The sequence below is a fragment of the Chinchilla lanigera genome, unplaced genomic scaffold (assembly GCF_000276665.1).
Source record: "Chinchilla lanigera isolate Chin_1 unplaced genomic scaffold, ChiLan1.0 scaffold00077, whole genome shotgun sequence".
In the NCBI taxonomy this organism is placed as follows: Eukaryota; Metazoa; Chordata; class Mammalia; order Rodentia; family Chinchillidae; genus Chinchilla; species Chinchilla lanigera.
The window spans coordinates 3,566,267-3,585,762 of record NW_004955478.1 but is presented as its reverse complement, the minus strand read 5'-3'; the positions used below and the strand labels follow the sequence as shown (position 1 = coordinate 3,585,762).

Sequence of the window (19,496 nt, the reverse complement as noted above, 5' to 3'; positions counted from 1 at the left end):
GTTACGTATCTTATCCCACCTGAACTACTGTTACTGCCTGTGAGCTCTTGAGCAGACAAGTATTGATCTTTTTATTGGTCTTTTTATTTTATTTGTTTATTTTTTTTGGTTTTTCTCCGGTACCGGGAACCGAACTCACGACCTTGCGCTTGCCAGGCAGGCGCTTTGCCGCTGAGCTAAATCCCCAGCCCCTTACACAACAATCTTTTACAAAACAAGATTATTCTATAATTATTCTATAATAATATCATAATTTCTCTACAATCTTAACCAAATAATTGCTACCTTCTATAAAATAATTTTTTAAAAGTAATTTTATAGTACCTGTTCCAGTGTTGCCTGAGAAAAGCTATATTCTTCAACTGCAAAAGTATGTTTAGCTGTTAAAATATAAAAACAGTGTTTTAGTTAGTAGTATTTTAAAAGCCTAAAATGGTAGTGACTACTGAGTTGGCTAACAGTATCTGTTTAAAGACCCTTATAAGCAATTCACCAAAACTTGAATCTCTAAAAAAAATTTTAGAGATCTGTAATCTCTAAAAAATAAAATCTCACTTCCACCTCACTTCCTTCGCATCCCCACGCCCACAGTTCCTCTACGGCCCTAGGTACTTTACATACTTATTGCCGTTTGCCTCACTCACCTTTTTAAATTACCTCCTGCTTCCCTCCTTCATCTGCTTACTGGTTATTCTTTTTTTCATGTTTCTGTTGATCTCTGCTCTGCACCTCCCCTTCCTCAACTCCATTAAAGCCTGTGCTTGCCTCTTAAACTAGATTTTGAATATTGATCTTATCTCCACAGTTTTTCTGTATTTCAGGTCCTTTTGCAATCTAATTTAATATGAAATATCTGCTATTTATACTGATTCCTTTAATCCTAAGTAGCTCAGATATTTTTCAATCATAAATCACCAGGAAAGCAGAAACTTTATCTTACTATATGACATTTACTATATCTAACAGATACTATATCTATTACAGACATAAAATAATTAGTGCTCTAAGGCTAAAAATCATTAATCCATAGCTGTTGTAAAGAAATCTTTTCGTATGCAGCATTCATATAAAAATAATCACAACTCTATATTCATTTTGAAAGATACTAATGACCTTATTCATAAATGTTGATTGTTTCACAGTTTAAAAATATCATAAAATAATTGTATGTGAAGACTTCCCCAATCCAAGCACTTATTTCTTGCTACTGTCACCAGCACATAATTATCCCGTCCATTACTTATTTTTTAAATGCTGAACTTCAATAAGCTTCTTTAAAACTCTGGGGACTGTACAACCTCCACAGGGAATTCTCCATCCTGCTATCATTAGGCTCTTGATACCACTGCTACTTCCATGGTGCAGCAGAAAGTAAGGGTTGCAGAAACAGTTCTCTGACTGCAGGACTAAACTGCTTAGAGAAAGCTAATAGTTTCCGCAGATGCAATGAGAAAGCTACGGCAATGCCCACTAAATTCTAAAAGGTTTATACCACAACACAGTTTTTCTATAAAATCCCTACGGTATTTTTATTTATCTGTATCTTAAGGTTATATACTTATTTGCTAGTTTCTATAATAAACTGACTCCTCAATTCTGAACCTTTTTAAATAAAATTCTTTAATAATTTGAGGGCTACTTTACAATGTTTTTTCAATACTACTCACCTTCCTCCAACTTAGAAAAAGCTTGGGAAAGAGACTGAACATCTTCCTTAGGAATTTTATAAGCCAAAATAGAAGAAAAACTGAAAACAAGACAAATTCAGGAAAATTAAAAAATTACCATGATCATGTTATAAAGCTGAAGATTTTTAAATGCAAAATTAAACTAATAATTTATTTTTATAAAAACAAAAATATTTTGATAAAATTGTTTGAAATGATAAAATAATTCCACATATAATAAAATAACTATTATTACTACTAAATAAAAACTGTAAAAAGTTTAAGTACAAGGGCAGGGGAAGCAGCTCAGTGGCAGAGAGCTTGCCTAGCATGCATGAATTCCTGCACTCAATCTCCAGCACTACAAAAATAAATAAATGAATACAAACACACATACTATGAAATACTGAAAGATATAACATCAGATTTCATTAGTCCAGTCCTGGGGATACTACAGATATTAACATGCCTGTAAGTTATCTTAGAGGTATTCATTCGTATAACATTGACTGAAGAGGATGTTCTTCCTAGTCCTCATCACTCTATAAAGAAATAGAATTACACTGTAAATTTCTTACCTTTCCTGACGGCTTGCATTTGGGAATATATATTCAATTTCTCTTTGAAGGCGGTCTATTTCTAGGTTTTCTACCCAGTCCTTTAACTTAATTTCCAAAAAGTAGCCTCTTCCAAATTTACTCTTTAGATGTTGTACTGTCCCAATACATCTGAAGTAATTTTTTAAAAATGATATATAAAATGGCTTGACAGTTTCAAAGAATGAATTATCACTTACTTAAATTTCTACAACTTGGGGGTGACAGCTTTACACTTACAGAAAATTTACCAACATAATATAAAACCCTTATACACTCCTTACTGAATTCCCGCTTCCCTAACACTTTCATCTTATATTCCCCTGGTACTTGTCAAAATCATGAAACCAACATTAATCACATTAGTGTGAACTAAACTCTAGACTTCATCTGGGTTTTGCCAGTTTTGCACATAATAACCTGTTGCTATTTCAGGACTCTCCAGTTCCACACGGTGTTTAGTGGTCCTGTCTCCTTAGACGCCTGTGGTGGGTGAGAATTTCTTACCCTTTCCTCACGAACATGTTCTCTAATCTAGTGTATCTAGTGTTTTCCTGAGGGGTGGACTGGGGTTGTGGGTTTATCTATATGTATGTTATTTGGAAAAATTATGTAAGAATGATTTGCTGTTTCCACATTTATTTATATATCCAGTCATGTATTTATGCCGTATGAACCCAGGTATTTTTTAATTTGTGCTATAATCTAAATAATAATGATTTTTTAAAAAATAACAAATATTATTGCCTGAAAATAACATTCTAAGTTATTGAACAATTAAGCCAGTTCCAAATGCAAGTAGCCAGCCAGCATATTTTGGGGAAAAAAATACTCAACATATTTCTAAATAGTCCTATAGAAAATTCATTCAAAAATTCAAAGAAACATTGTTTTAACATTTAAATTAATACATATAACCATGAGTTATATGGAGAACATTCAAAATCTGTCCACTATCCCTTAGAAAGCACGCTGCTGAATACCTACCTTAACTGGCCCGCTACCATAATGGCCACTCGGTCACAAATAGCCTCAGCCTCCTCCATGTAATGGGTGGTCAGAATAGCCGCTCTCTTTTTGTTTTTAAATGCAGTTCGAATTGCTCGCCTATAAAACACACACACAATTTTCAAAAAGTAATATATGTTTGTTAATGAAAATGATGAGTCTGTAAATACAATTTGGTTAATTCGATTAAAACGTACCAAATATTCAATGTCCGTAACTATTATATCCTGCTCAACTATGATTATTTCTATACTAAGATATTTTCCCTTAGTTTTGAAAGCTTATTAAGTGGAAATAAATTTCAGGACTTCAAATATTTAAATCGGTGAAACACATAATAACAAATGAGTTATAAAAACTGATGCCTTTCACTGTTAAAAGGAAAAAACATGGAATCCTGAGCGAAACCTAAAGCGAATCTGAACTAAACCTTACATTTGTAGACATGAAAATCAAGACTCACAGAACTGCTGAGCTAATTAATACTTTAAATTACCAGGAAGAGTTGCAACATAAATTCAAGATAATATTATTATGAGAAAGGTAACTTATATCTTAAATGCCTATGAAAAAAGCCTGAAAACGGGGAAAAGAAAATTATCCAGAGAAGAGAATTTTTATCTTAATAATTTCCTGTACATTGCATCTGTTTTATATATAAAATATTATAAAAACTTTATGAAAACGTGATAAATTTTAAAAAGGTTAAGAAAATTACTAGAAATTAAACATTTAATACTACTTTACATTTATATAGAACTTTCAATCAAGCTATACACATCATTAATATAACACTACTAGTTATACTGAAAATGATTTTTCATTATTCTAAAATATGACACAGTGTCATAGGTCTCAATTGCCGTTAGTGTCATACTCACCACAGGTGCCGTTTGGCTTTGGGATCCATACCTGTAGATGGTTCATCTAGCAGAGTGATCTGAGGATTCCCCAGCATACTTAACGCAAAACATAACTACAGAGAAAGAAGAAGAGGGGAAGTAAACTAATGATCCTTCACTATAAGGAATTCTTTTTTTTTTTCCCCTCAGTACCGGGAATCGAACTCACGACCTTGTGCTTGTCAGGCAAGTGCTGTGCCGCTGAGCTAAATCCCCAGCCCCACTATAAGAAATTCTATCAAGAAAGTAACAGGTACTATACTATCAATAAAATAGATATATTTGTTATTTAACAGAAATACCTTTCGCTTGACGCCTGCAGGCAGTTTCTTTATAGTTTTCTGAAGATGTTCTTTTAACTCAAGTGCATTTATTATTCTGCAAAATGGATAATACAAAATGAGGGTACTTGATATGCATAAATGTAAGTATAAATTATGTTGATCAATGACACTTTTTTCTAGAACAGTTAGTCAAAACAGTATGACTGTTCTAGAAAAAACAGTGTCACTGATAATGACATTGAGAATATATGAAAAAGGGCATTTTTATGAAAATTATGACCCATAGAAAGATCTATTACAAAATTTTTAAGATGTGAAATGTAAGACTGTTACCTTACCGACTCATTACTTCTTTCGTGTCACTTGCTCTCATTCCTTTGACAGCTCCATAAATTTCAAAATGCTCTTGCAATGTAATATCTGGCCATAGCGGGTTTATCTGAGGACAGTAACCCATACACTTAACAGAGTCATCTTCTTCAGCTGCGTCTGACATATAACCTCCTAGAAATACCTACAGAAATGCAAACAAATTTTTAGTAATTTTGCTTCACTTATATCGTGAAGAAAGTGGAAAGTGGATTAATTCAAATCTCTGTGTATAGCAAAAGTACTATCAGGTCAATTTTTACTGCTTTTTGAACCTGGAAATACACAGACAGCTAAGCTGGAGGTCGGAGACTTAGCTGGAAATGGTGACTATACTGCGTAGTTAGGAAGAAAAACAAGCCATAATTTTAACTAGAAATAAGGGGCCTTGTTGGAAGGCGTAAGCCAAGTATTTAAGGGAATTTAGTCAACTGTATTTCTAAGAAATAGCTATAACCAACATAAGAAACACCTCAGGCAAAAACCCAAAAAAAAGTCGATGCCAGGCATTTCCCAGGAAAACAATAAATCAATATAGCTGGTATAAAGTAAGCAAGAGGGAGAGAAACAGGACTAGGGTAATTCTGTGGCGCTTCTACCGAGTGTCAGTGAGACGCTCATCACTGAAAATCAATTGATGAGAAGGCCTAGACTTGCTCTTTTAACTACTGAACTTAATACTACTGTCTTCCACTAAATAGGCGAATAAATCACCCAGGCATATAATAAGCACCACAGCAAATATACTCGACACAGATATTCCTCATTTAACAACAACCTGTTTAACAACTGTCAGACTTTCGACCCTGTCTATTTTGTAGTTTTGTGTACCTTGTTTATGAAGCCTCGATGTTTTTTCTTTTTACAGTATATCTTATTTACACAGTATTATATTTTTTGCTGACTGCACTGTATGGTACAGTTCTGCCGTTTTCTGTTTTGTTACACATTACAGTAACGCATGTAAGAATTATGCAAAAAGAGCAGTCATCTAGTTGGAGTTTCACTTATTCTAAATGTTGTAATGTACATACTATATACAATTTCTCATTTAGTGACTGAGTCATTTAAAAACCGTTTTAAGATTGGACCTTGGTCATTAAACAAGATATGTCTTACGTATGTACTAAAAGTTTTACCATGTATATTATTTTCAGAAGTGATCAGAAGGATAATTCAATTAGGCTATACTAAAATTCTAAAAACAAAAGTTTGAGCATCAAAATACTAATCTGCCATTAAACTATCTTAATTAAAATGGTAAATGATATTCAAACTATCCCCCACTCTTATGTATCATACCTGGCCTGAAGTTGACTCGACATCACCAACCAGAATATTAATAACAGTGCTTTTGCCTGCACCATTTGGACCCAACAGACCCAAGATCTCTCCTAAAGGAATTGAGAGGAAAAGATCATCATACTGAAATCAAACCAAAAATGGAAATTACTCTTCTGGAAAAGTTATTTAAGAAAAAAAATAAACAGCAACCTTTTTTTACACAGAAGGAGATGTATTTAGCTGCCACCTTCTTTACTTTTCTTGAATGAAGGAAATCTCTCTTGTCATCATACTCTTTATGTAAATTGCTTACCATAATGGCTGGTTTCTAGTAAGAGCAACAGGATTTAAAAAGTGAGCTATAAAAAAATACATGTCACTTTACAAAAGGCTAAACATATCTGATATCTAAATCATCCAGAACTATTTTTGCTAAGGTGATCATACACAAGTACATTTCCACTTATGGTTAAAATCATGGCCTATTTAAAAATAAGCAGACAAAAATATTTTTCTCATGAAATATTTTTTTTCAGATTGATTAGATGCAAAGAAAATACTTTTCACATTTACTACTATACACTGGGAAGTTACCATTTCACATGTACTATGACTTAGCTATAAAGACTAATTACCTCCTCACAACACTGGCAACTCATCAGCTCTTTGACCTTCAGTCTCTCCGCTCTGACATCTTCGTCTTCATCTTCATTGTTTGGTGGTTCTGGAAACTTCTTATTTTTGGACTTTCTTGAAAGGGTCCTACGTATATAAATACAGTAGATTTTCAAATCATTAAAATAGTAAAGAAAATAGTCACTACATAGAGAAAGGTTTTATAAAACAACAGCAGATCTAGGATTTTCTCTAACAAGTGGAATTACAAGTGACATTTTTCATAGTTAAGGAATGTTATCTAAATTAATTTATTCAACATTTTTATGATTAATATGTGTTAGATATTTCATAGAGAGATGAAAAACAATGGTTGCTGTCTTGAAAGAATTTATAAACTGAGTATAAATGAAAAAAGAAAAGAGAGGGCTAAAGTCAGAGTCCACAGGAATATGACTTTCATGGTTACACAAAGGAAGAAGAGGTGCAAAGGAAATTTTGAACAGGAAAGAGGTAATGAGGCAAGCTAAAGATGACATTACAGAGAACAAAGAAAAACCAGAAAGTACAAGGGGGAAATATCAATTATGTTACAGTTACAGATTAACTAAACTGAGCCTACTAAACAAGGCAATGATAAAAGCATTCGCTATCTTACTGATAATCACATCAAGAGAGGTAAAGGGCAAACCAGATTACGGGGAGTTAAGAAGTGAATGGAAGGTGGAAGGATTCCACTGGAATCCTAATACTAACATACTAATGGCTGGAAAAGGAAACAGAGATAAAGTATAAGGGCTAGATAAAAATTTATATTAAATTTCACAGATTCTTTTAATTATAGGAGAGAAGTGATGCCTCTCCAAAAATTAAATAAAAGATACAGAAAGGGAAAAGTGATTGAGCAGCATTCTTCAGTATACGGAGTAAGTGACTCGGGTAATAGGTGAGGCATCTGTTTCTGTGGGACAGGGAAATGGCACAGAAGTTGGAAAATGTGGATAAGTTTGTAGAAATTTTTAATGACTCTGTGTTCTGAGACAGGTGGCAAGATCTTTTACCGGGAAGCGGGATGTACGGTGAGGTGCTATTTGGAATATGAGGACTACAAAGAAAGCGTGGGATGACTACTGAATGGAAGGATAAGTAGATGTTAACTCGGAGACTATGACAGGCTAGCACACAGCATGAAAACAGAGCTGCACGAAATATTTAGTACTATCATGCTGTTCTTTGTTAGTTTTCTCCAGTATGCAATCAGATTCGCCAATATTTATGATTTTTAGAGGACATGGAAGCTGGGGATGCTGAAAGACTGACATAATGAATCATGTGAGCAATGCTGGACAGAGGAAAAAGTAAAAACAGGAATACTGGGGAGAAGAAGAGGAACTCAAGGGTACGAAACTCAGGGAATAAAAGTCCACTAAGACTAAAAATGAAAGAGATGGGAAGAGGAAAAGTTACTGGTAGGGCTGGGCACTAAAGCTTAAGATTTTTCAGATCAACTTAAGAGCAGGAATAGTATGGCTCTGATGTAAGTAAATGGGTGAAGGGGAGAAGAAGCAACAGTGACCGGCTTAGAGAAAATCAGAAACTGTGGTTCAGGGGTTGGAAAGGTCACGCAGGTGCTAAAGTCTCCTGAAGTTTGAGTAGAGGTCAGGGAGAAGAGAAGGCAGGAGAGCTAGATATTAAAGTGCTCCAAGGATGGAAAAGTATCGAACGGTTAAAGCCATTACACATTTATCTCCACCAGCGAGGGTGAGCCTTGGAAAGCTGTCAGTGACAATAAACAGCCCACTGCGGCACACATGCCTTAAGGTGTGCGACCACTGATCAGTACTTTCGAGACTTTCTCTTTCGAGACTGTTATAACATGTCAGTATTCAGCAAATAAATACATAAGAACTATAAAGAAGAAATTTAAAACTAACTTAATACCAATAGCAACAGTTTATAAATGATATTCTTTAAATTCAAAATAACCTATGAAAAGAAAGTGCAGGGGCTGGGGATTTAGCTCAGCGGCATAGCACCTGCCTGGCAAGCACAAGGTCCTGAGTTTGATTCCCGGTACCGGAAAAAAAACAAAAAACAACAACAACAAAAAGATGCAGATTTGGAGAAAATATTTGCAAATCATACAGCTGGATAAGGGACTTATATCAAAAATATATTTTAAATATTATAACTCAATAATATAAACACAACCCCATTTCTAAATGTGCAAACTAGTTTAACAGATATTTCAAGAATCACGAGGACAATGCAAATCAAAATCACAGTGAGACATTATTTCATACATACTAGAATGGCAAAAGTTAAAAAGACAAACAATAAGAAGTATTGACAATGACGTGAAGAAAACAGAATGTTCATATATTCTAAGCAGGAGCAGCTGCTACCACACTGGAAAGTAGTCTACCAACTCCTCAAAACACTGACAGAGCTAACAGATGACCCAACAGTCTCATTCCCAGGGATCTACCTAAAAGAAGTGAAAATATATGTCTACATAAACATTTGTACACAAATGTTCATAGCAATATTATTTATAACAGCCAAAGAGTGCAAATGACTCACTTGATGAGGTCATTCGTAAAGTGTGGAATACAATCACAACATCATGTCTGCTCAGCATAAAAGGATAATGAAATATTGCTAATGCTATAGCATGATAATCCTTCCACACGTCTTGCTAAGTGTAAAGATGTATATGAGATACTGGTATACAATTTATCATCCAAATCCTAACAATTTTATAAATGATTTTCTAGCATTAAAATAATGTACTTACTAAGGTAAAAAGTAAATAAAAGAGTTAAAGATACTTAGAGAACTTTCATCCTGATTTGGTTTAAGTTTTTCAAAATGTATTTTATTATTTCTTTTCTTAGGAAGTTTTAACATGTATCATACAGATATTTAAAAATATTCAGTATTTACAATACTGAGTATGCAGTATGATCATAATAAGGACACAAATCTCACTGTACATGCTACTGTTAATTTTACAAAAATTAACATAAGAAGGAAAAATATTATGCTGAGTAAAAAAACCAGGCCAAAAAAATAAGACTACATATTGCATAATTCTGAACTATTCAGAATAAGCAAACCTTACAGAGAGCAGACTGGTAGTTACCTAGGGCTGGAGGCATGGAAGGAGAAATAGGGAGCTATGCTAGGGTGGGTACAAAGTATTTTTGGAGTACTACAACTGCTTTAAGATTATGTTAATCGTGGTTATACAATTATGTAAATTTACTGAAAATACTAAAACTTCAAGAACAACCAAAATTAACTGACCTGAAGAAAGGATCCTTTCTTACTGATCTGCCGCCATGTTTTTTCTCATAGTACTGTAAGAGGAAAATCCACAGTACACACTGCAGATAAGGCTAAAAGAAGAACAAGACTGAATCTGACTGAATTGTCATTTTGTTTTTGCTTTTTCCTTTGACAACAAAACTAAGACCAGGTATATGGTAAACGAAGTTTCTTACCATTACCAAAACAAGCAAACAAACAAATCACAGTTTTTTCACCTTTGTCAATGATAAAGACAATATTGTTATTTTACTTTATTCAACCCAGGGTCTCAATTATACTCAAGCACAAGATTTATCACTGAGCTATACCCAGCCTAAATTTTAATACATACTAAAGATTTTTTTTTTTGGCTGTACTAGGGATTTCATCGAGAGCTTTGCACATGGGAAGGCTCACTGTGCTAGGCAAATATCACTGGGTTACATCTCTAGGTCTCTATTAAACTTTGAGGCAGGGTCTCTATCCAACAGGTGTGCTTACAGACATGAGCCACCATGCCACCCGGGCCACCAAATACAGTTATGTTTCTACCACTGTAATTCCCACTTACTGTCAGTTTCCTAAAATATAACCAAACATAAAATCTTTGTTTTTGTCTCTAAGGAAGTCAGAACTATAATTCACTAAAGCTAATAATGTAAAAAACTAAGCATGTTAAAGTGGACACAGTAAATGAAAGACACAGTAGACATATTACTTCTGAGATGCAGATTAGCTATAATTAACACATCTGACTTTTTATACACTTTTTTTTTAATGTAACAGGATAAAATCTAAACATAGTTAAAACCAGACAACTGAATCATTGTTAAGGTAACAGACTAACACAAACAAGCTTTTCGTTATTTCTTACCGATATAACTGCCACTAAAAGCCTATCCCATGGATTGTACGTATCTTCATTTTTCCAAGAAACCTAAAACAATATGATATGTAAATGTAAACGTATATATGAAGACGCATTCAGATTTAAATTTAATAATACTATTTTGGAGTGAGGAAGATTTTATTTTAAATTCAAAATAGCTTATTTAATATGAATTTAAATCCCCCTCACTCTAACATACTTTTATGAAACTAGGCATAAGTATATTAAACTGAAAGCAAAAAGAGAGGGAAGAATGCTAGAATAAATCAGCAATCCTAAATTAAGAATCTATAACCTAATTTTTTTCTAATCACCTGTGGTAAGTTATAACCAATTTTATAACCTAATAATTTTCTAATCTAGAAAATTCCATTCTAAAGAAATGGAAATTTCTTTCAATCATGCATTTTAATAAACAAATCTGCTTATTTTTTCTTGGACAAAAGTGCTTACATTTTATTTTCTCTCATCTCTTTATATATATTATTTGTTCCTTTAAAAACTTGTAAAAACAAATACTGACTGAAACCAGATCATAATTCTAATTATGTATACCATTCTAAACAGCAAAGAAAATTTAATGGACACAGTCATCCTACTTTAACAACTTATAGTTGGATGCATTTGACTGGCTCCCACAATTATTATAGCTACATTAAGAATAGTTCATAAAATAGCAGCAGTTAACCTTAACTTGATGCATTTTACTATTTTCAGTATGAGAACTAAGATATGTATTTATGCTTTAAAATATGAAAAAACCTAAAAAACTTACCTTTATGAAATAAATCAGGCAACCTAAAAGTGGGTAGATTGGAATGACTATGCAAAAGGTGTAATGAAAAACAGCTGTAACTCTGTATCCCATAAAGAAGGTTATTTCGGTGATTACTATACACGCCAATGCTGTCTAAAGAAAAAGAATAAGAAAATAAGTAACAGCGTGTTTAAAAATTCATACAAACAACTTTATCATAAATTGGTGCCTCAACATTAGCTTTGTTTCCCATCATCTAATAAAACACAGAGCTAGAGAAGATACTTAGCCAGAAAGCATCAATGTTGATACAGCACTAGTTGCTTGTGGCTAGTATCTCTACCCCACACTAGTTGTTAAATGCTTTTAATATCATCCCTTCCTGGAATGGATGATGTGGAAGATAAACATAAAAATATGTTGCCAGTTCTCTGTCTCAATTATCCACTTATAAAAGACATGTAGGGCTGGGGATATAGCTCAGTGGCATAAGTGCCTGTCTGGTAAGCACAAGCTCGTGAGTTTGATCCCCGGTACCGCAAAAAGGAAAAAAAAAAAAAAAAAGAAAAGACATGTAGTATTTTTTAATATAATCAAGAAAGAAGATATGAAAGATACTGTGAAAGAGAAAGAAACTGCTCAAAAGGAAAGAACAACTGGGATGAGTGAAAGGAAAAAAGAAACAGAAGGGAAAAAAAATATATATATACTCACACACAAGATAGCTAAGATAATTGTACTACTAATTTCTATTGGTGTATTGAAAGGAACAGTTAATCCTTAATTTTTTGATCAATTTTGATGCCCATATCTGATAATCTGAACAACTACTTTGAAGATAACAATATGCCATATAACAACCATGAGTAATTTCCTATTATCTTGTTTTGAAATTCTGTATCATTGTTAGTGTTTTTAAAAAGTTTTTATTCTTTTAAAATAAAAAAACAAGAAAAAAATCAAGAAAGCGTTAATGACTTTTAAACATGCTAGTATGAAAAATTGAAATAATATAAAATATTACTTACCACAGAATATATAAATGACCAAAATTCTTTGGTATTTAAAATTTTTTTAAAGGTGAAAGAAGTGACATAAGTGAAAAGAATAACTGATGGAACATAACCAAGAAGGCAAAAAACCTATAAATCAGAAACATGTAGATTTCTATTAAAACCTGAATAGTCAGTAAAACATACCATAATCATATTAAAATATTAAGTAAATTATTCTTCAGATTATATTCAACAGATCAATCCAAAAATGGAAATTGTGGTTAGCTAAAAAGTTATCATCCTCACTTCTACATCAATTAAAATCATGTTTTAAAAAATTTATTATTAATACAGTCCAAAGTCATTTAAACTGAATACTCTGTTGGGGATTTTTATATCTAGTGAAATGCTGTCTCTCATTGTTTTATTATAAAAATCAAGTATAGCTGGTTACAACTTTATCACTTTATCACTTCCAATCAACTATGAGCTACTATTTTAATATAACATATTTAGTGCATGAATATCAACATTTATTATTTATTTATATGGCAGAAATTAATATATAAGGTCAGCATAATCTTTGACAAAACTGTTAAGTTTACTTGCAACCAACCTAACCATTTTTCCCTTTTCCTAACAAAATTCACTTAACGAAAGGATCTACCACATACATGTGAACATGAATGTAGACTAGACTTCTACTTTATATTTTAAGCCACACTCTAAATTATGGAATAAAAGAGCTCCTTCCTTGTGAAATTATGCTCAAGCATAAGAAAGACAAGGAAGACATGTTAGGAATACATTGAAGTATGAATGATTGCACGTAAGTACGTACTTGATCTCCTGAAAGATCACCCCAGTTTCAAGAAATCAATTTTAAATCATACTAAGCTATTGTTTTAAAAATCACTTACAGTAATATAAACTGAATTGATTTTTACTATCATATATAATAATTAAACATTCTTTTTAAACATTAATAATTAATGTCCATATTACTCATAGTTGTTGTGTATAGGTAACTTTTAGGTAACATTTTATGTAGAAATAACGTGAGTATAACTGATGTTAACTTACCACAGCAAGGAATTTCACAGTATAAAAATATAATCCATGATGAAATGCAAATAAACTTCCTAGCATCAAAATAAGAACAACAAAAAGTAAGGGTATATCAACAATAGCTTGTCCAATCCAATATGCAGATGGCAAAAGACCTGAAAGTTTAAGTTGGGTATAAGCTTTGATCTAGAAATTAGAAAGAAAAGAAAATAATTTTAATTATAACTTTACATATTTTATAAAGAAAAAGCTAGCAAATCATTGTAGAATTCTCAATTTTACATCAACAAAACAAAAAAGGTGACATTCCAGGCCTGATAATACACATAGATCCCACTTCGTACTTAATTTGGCTCATTATTTCTGAGATATGATAATCTCAACAAAAATTTTAAAAATTAAAGTACAGTAAAATAAGGCAAATATGTCATGGAGATTATGGTGGTTCAAACAGTGAGTCAAACACTTGCTTTTAAAACTGTGGAAATAGATGGAAAGATGTGTTTAAATAGGAAAAAGATTTTCATTTTTAAAATTAATCTTTAATATAAACACTAACAGACTGGCAAGTGCCTCTAGCTTTGCATAGGGCTTCAGACTGCGAAACTTTGTATACAAATAACGTCTGCCACAAGCAAAATTTTCATGTACGCTAACAATGAGCTTAGATGATCAGTTTTCCTAATTTTCCAATCTCACATTCTCATTATTTACTTTGAAATTTTATAAACCTTTTATAAATTCAAATACTTAACAATCATATGTGATTTCTTCCATCTATAAGAACATCTACTTCTGATAATTAAAGGTATATACCAAAGAGCAAGCTATTCAGTGAGACAAGGAAACTAAGAAATATAGAGATGAGCTAAGAAGGAAAAGGAAAAAAATGGCTAAGTATAATGTTCAATGAATTATAGGAACATCAGACATATCTAAATTCTAATACAAGTGTAAAGACACAAACCAAGTCAAATGTAATTATTTTGGGGAATTCAAGCTTTTATCATTCATATACTGCTGGTGGGAATGTAAAATGGTATACCCACTCTGGAAAAAAAATTGGCATTTTCTTATATAACTGAACATACAATCATCAAGTCAGCATTTATCCTAGAAAAATAAAAACATCGGTTCACACAAACACCTGTCATGTTTATAGCAACTGTATCCATAATAATAGCAAGTGAAAACAATGCACAGGTTCTTTCATAGGCAACAGTTGAACACTAAGGAATCCTACTTAACAACAATAAGTATACTTCGGAACTTTCCCTAGGGAGTAGTGCTGAAATCATTTTTTACTTTTTTTTTCACATAACAAGGAGTACGTGTTGTGTGCATTCAATACACTCTACTGACGGTCACAAAGGAAAAGCAGGTCAGTGCACCCGGTAAGAACATGAAGAGCAGCCTGGCTTGGAGATGCACGCCTATGAGCTACTTGGGAACATGCGACCAGAGGAACGCAAGTTTGAGACCAGACTCAGTAATTTAATGAGACCTGTCTCAAAATAAGAAACAAAAAGAACTAGAAATGTAGTTCAGGGGTAATTCGGCCATGGGTTCAATGGCAGTAATCAAAAAACAAAACAAAAACAAAAGAATACATAAAGATCACAAGTTAGTTCCCAGATCCACCATTTAAAGAGACTTAAACTGAGGAAGTTATAGGAATACTCCCCTACTCTTATTTCCTGATCTACAAAGTAGGTAAAATAAAACTTTTGTTATAAAGATTAGAGGATATAATTCTAAAGCATATATTCAAGTGACAAATATTATTAATTATAATAAACACAGTATATTTATAATCTTAATTCACTCAAAATAATAATTATATTTAAGACTTACAAATCACACAAATAGGTTATTTTTATGACACTTTTATTTTTCCTTTTGTGGTACTGGGAATTGATCTCAGGGCCTTGTGCATGCCAGGCAAGCACTAGACCACTGACATATATCTCCAGCCCACAAAATATTTGTTTTTTGTTTTTTTTTGTTTTACTTTTTTTGGAGACAGCATCTCTCTGTAATTCAGGCTGGTCTTAAACTGACTATGTAGCCCAGGCCAGTCCTGAACTCACAGCAATCCTCCCACCTCAGCCTTCTGAGTGCAGGGATTACAGATGTGTGCCAGCACGCCCAGCTGACACTTCTGTTAGTGAACCAGACCTGCATTTTTTAATTTAGTCATTACCTTATGATTCTCTGCATTTTCCATAGCAAAGTAAGGTGGCATTGCAGTAACAATGATTCCAAGCAAAGCTGCTTGAAAATACAGCTCAATTTTAAACACTATGTCAGTAATTTCCTGAAAGAGAAACACAGAATAAGAAATACAACTGAGAATCACCTTATACCACCTTCCAACATCTAGAAGAACAGCAAGACCTCCGAAGGAGCACAGCAGGATATCCACCCCAAGCAGAGTCTGAGCTGCAGGTTTATCAACCAGTGGTGGAGGACCGTAAGTACTACCTCTGTCATTAACTAATTATATAGCTATGTAAGTCCGAACAAATCACCGTAATGATTTTCTTAGCTACAACACAGAATGATCTGGTATATATATTAAACTTCACCATTCAATAAAAAATAATATTACGTTGAAAAGCAATTGGTAAGTCCACTAGTTTTCCTGTCTAGTGATAAGAAATGTCTAGGAACGATCGTTGGTGCTCTTCACTTGTGTGGGCTATCTGCCTGCTGGGATCCTGGGCTGTCTTCATCTCCCCAAGCTCAGCCTGCTAAGGAACCAGGGACAAAGACTTTATCCCCTGCAGTTCCAAAGGTCCCTAGCGGCTCCAAGGACCCAGGTACAGTCAACTAACTTTCCCAGACAGGTCGGTAAATAGCTGACCTTTCAAATGCAGGTTAGAAAGACACTGTATCATCCTGCAACCACCATAAGGCCGTTCTCTCACCCTTGTTCTGTGACAAGACGTACACATGGGGTAAGGGCATAGGAGCCACAGTGTGTCTAGCGGCTGCCCTGGCTAGTTGGCACAGCATTCCACGGGATGAGAACTGCCGTAATCACTGACTCTAGCTTTTTGAGTTTTGTTATATAGCAATAAAACCAATTTCTTAATTTATGCTATACGATATAGAATCTGCTCCAAATTTAAATATATGACAGTGGGAGGCCAAGACAGAACCCACAAATACGTAAATTAGGTAGTAGAAAAAGTAGAAATTAATGATACTACAGATGGATTCAATCATGTAAAATCTGACAAAGAAGAAACTGTGAACATTAGTAAGACCGTATTTATGACATGCAGGTCACAGAGTGGAGCACGCACCACTTCAAATAGGGTTGAACCTTAACATTATTCAGGTGCAGAGTGTCAGTCTCAGAACTGAACTGAACTATAAATACCTCTCTGGTGTCAATTTAAGCACTGGTTAGCAGTCCTGCACACCTGAGGTGTTAGAAGTGTTGTCTCATGCATAAAAGGAGGAAAACTACCTGATTTTTCTTATCCTAAACATTATCCCTATTACAATACAGTATTTCTCACACTGCATTATTGTTTACTCATTTATTTCCTTGACTATAACCTTCTTAGTCTCTTGCTGAGACATCATAAATATTAACGAAGTGCCTAGCTACTGAAAGCACTGTGTCTGAATGAATATTAAGAGAGGCAATAAGATACTGCTGAAAATAATAAGACACTGTCTTTGAGTATGTAGTAGGAGCAAAGTACATTTTTTAAAAAAAAGAGTCAATATTAAGTATAATAACCAATGATACAATGAAAATTTATGGTTTTATAAAAGGTAAGGATAAAGAGGGAAAAAAGAACTACTGTTTTAGCTACTCCAAGAAAGCAAAACTGTATGAAGGGTTTGGCAAAGTGAGGTTAGGATTCAATATGTTAGAAAAAAAGGTCAAAGGCTAAAGGAAAAATATGTTTAAGTGAATAGAATTGAAAAGAACAGATTCATAATTTTTAAATAAATTACTATTTTACCATTAAGAATTGTTGTAACATGCACACAAAAAAACTTTTGTGAAGGAGAGCACTTGACAGGACAACTAGATACCTATACGTAAAAGAATGAAGTTAGATGGTTACTGTATACATAAAAATAACTGCAAAAATAACTGCAAATGGCCTAAATATAACAGCCAGAACTATGAAAAGGAGATCAAACCACAGGAATAAGCCTTTTTCTCTTAAGTTAGGCAAAGACTTCTTAACTCTGACATTAAAAGCATAAAGCATAAAAGAAAAAATAGGCAAACTGAATTTCACCAAAATTGCAAATTATATATTTAATGAGAAGCTTGTTTCTCAAATATATAAAGATCTTCTACGATTTAACCATACAAGGATAAAGTACCCAATTTTAGGGCAACCTATTTAGGACCCCTCCTGTCTCTCAAGAGCTATTCCTATTTTTCTACTCTTAAAAGTAAATTAAAAATAAATTTTCCTACTCTTATTTTTTTTTTTTGGTACCAGGAATTGAACTCAGGACCTTGCATATGCCAGGCAGGTACTTGTGCCACTGAGCTTCATTCCCGGCCCTTACTCTTAAAATAAACAAAAAAAGTACCTGATTTTAAAAAGGCAAAGATTTGAATAAACCTCTCTCAAAGAATATATAAGCAATGAAGATCCTCAACATCAGCAGCCATCAGGGAAATACAAATCAAAATGAAAATGAGATACCTCTTTACACATTAATAATGAGAACAGAAAATGGTACAATCACTTTGGAAAATATGTTGCTAGCTTCTCAAAATGCTAAACAAAATAGTAATTGTACTTCAAGATATACATACAAGAGAAATAAAAACATATGCTTGTCTAAAAACTTATACTTGAATGTTCATAACATTATTCCCAATAGTCTAAAAGTATAAACAAGTCAAATGTTCACCAACTAAAGATGGATTTTATTAATTATTCCATGAACATACTTCACACATTTCATACAATGGAATATCTGGAAGTAAAAAGAAATGAAGTACTAATATATGTAACAAAACATGTGATTCTACCAAACAGTATACTACATACAAGAAGGAAGACAAGAAAAGTCCCATATTGCATGATTCCTTTTACGTGAAATGCTAGAATTAGTAAATCCACAGAGATAGAAAAGGATAGGAACTGCCCATTTTAGGGGTAGGCACAAGAGAGTATAAAGGTCTTCTAGGGGGCAACAAAATATCTAAAACTATTGTGATGCTGCCAAAGTGAGCACTATAAAATACAAGTATGTATTACAAAAATGGTAGTACCAAAACAGAACTTCTTTGGGTATGTAAATATAAATATATATGTATGTATGAAATATGCTCATGATATTTTATCTATATATATTTTTGCTTACTTGAAAGAATGGAGTACTCCAGATCTGGATGGTTTCTGTCACATTTAAATGATAAAGATAGTAGTTACTAATGATGTTCATCAATACAGGCAAGGAATGAACCATAGTACTGTTGAAAACAGCTGTAAAACTATAGTCCTATAATTAAAAAAAAGAGTAATTACATATCTTACATAAATGTAAGTGGACATATTATTGTTATATACCAACCTCTCCTTGACAGCTCACCTAATTTTCATAAAAGCTACTTCAACAAATCACAGAATATCCAACAACAGATAAAAAAGAACCTGGCATAGAATGTACAGGTGTTTTGATACTTTATGAAAAGGTATAAAAATTAAATTTCTTATAGCTTTATATACTGGTCACTTATCAGGCATAAAATATAT

At 33.1% G+C, this 19,496-nt stretch overlaps 1 protein-coding gene across 1 annotated transcript in view; it reads right to left on the bottom strand.

Moving 5' to 3' along the window:
- Abca5 (ATP-binding cassette, sub-family A (ABC1), member 5) overlaps positions 1-19,496 on the bottom strand; it is a gene marked incomplete at its 5' end in the record, with an annotated part of 60,436 nt that overhangs the window by 1,049 nt on the left and 39,891 nt on the right. Inside the window, 17 exon segments of the mRNA XM_013503232.1 lie at positions 325-380; positions 1,668-1,747; positions 2,246-2,395; positions 3,251-3,370; positions 4,153-4,247; positions 4,476-4,551; positions 4,796-4,971; positions 6,129-6,220; positions 6,321-6,438; positions 6,746-6,872; positions 10,035-10,126; positions 10,912-10,974; positions 11,702-11,836; positions 12,712-12,825; positions 13,762-13,932; positions 15,950-16,063; positions 19,105-19,242. Of these exon segments, the coding sequence (XP_013358686.1) occupies positions 325-380; positions 1,668-1,747; positions 2,246-2,395; positions 3,251-3,370; positions 4,153-4,247; positions 4,476-4,551; positions 4,796-4,971; positions 6,129-6,220; positions 6,321-6,438; positions 6,746-6,872; positions 10,035-10,126; positions 10,912-10,974; positions 11,702-11,836; positions 12,712-12,825; positions 13,762-13,932; positions 15,950-16,063; positions 19,105-19,242 (1,917 nt within the window).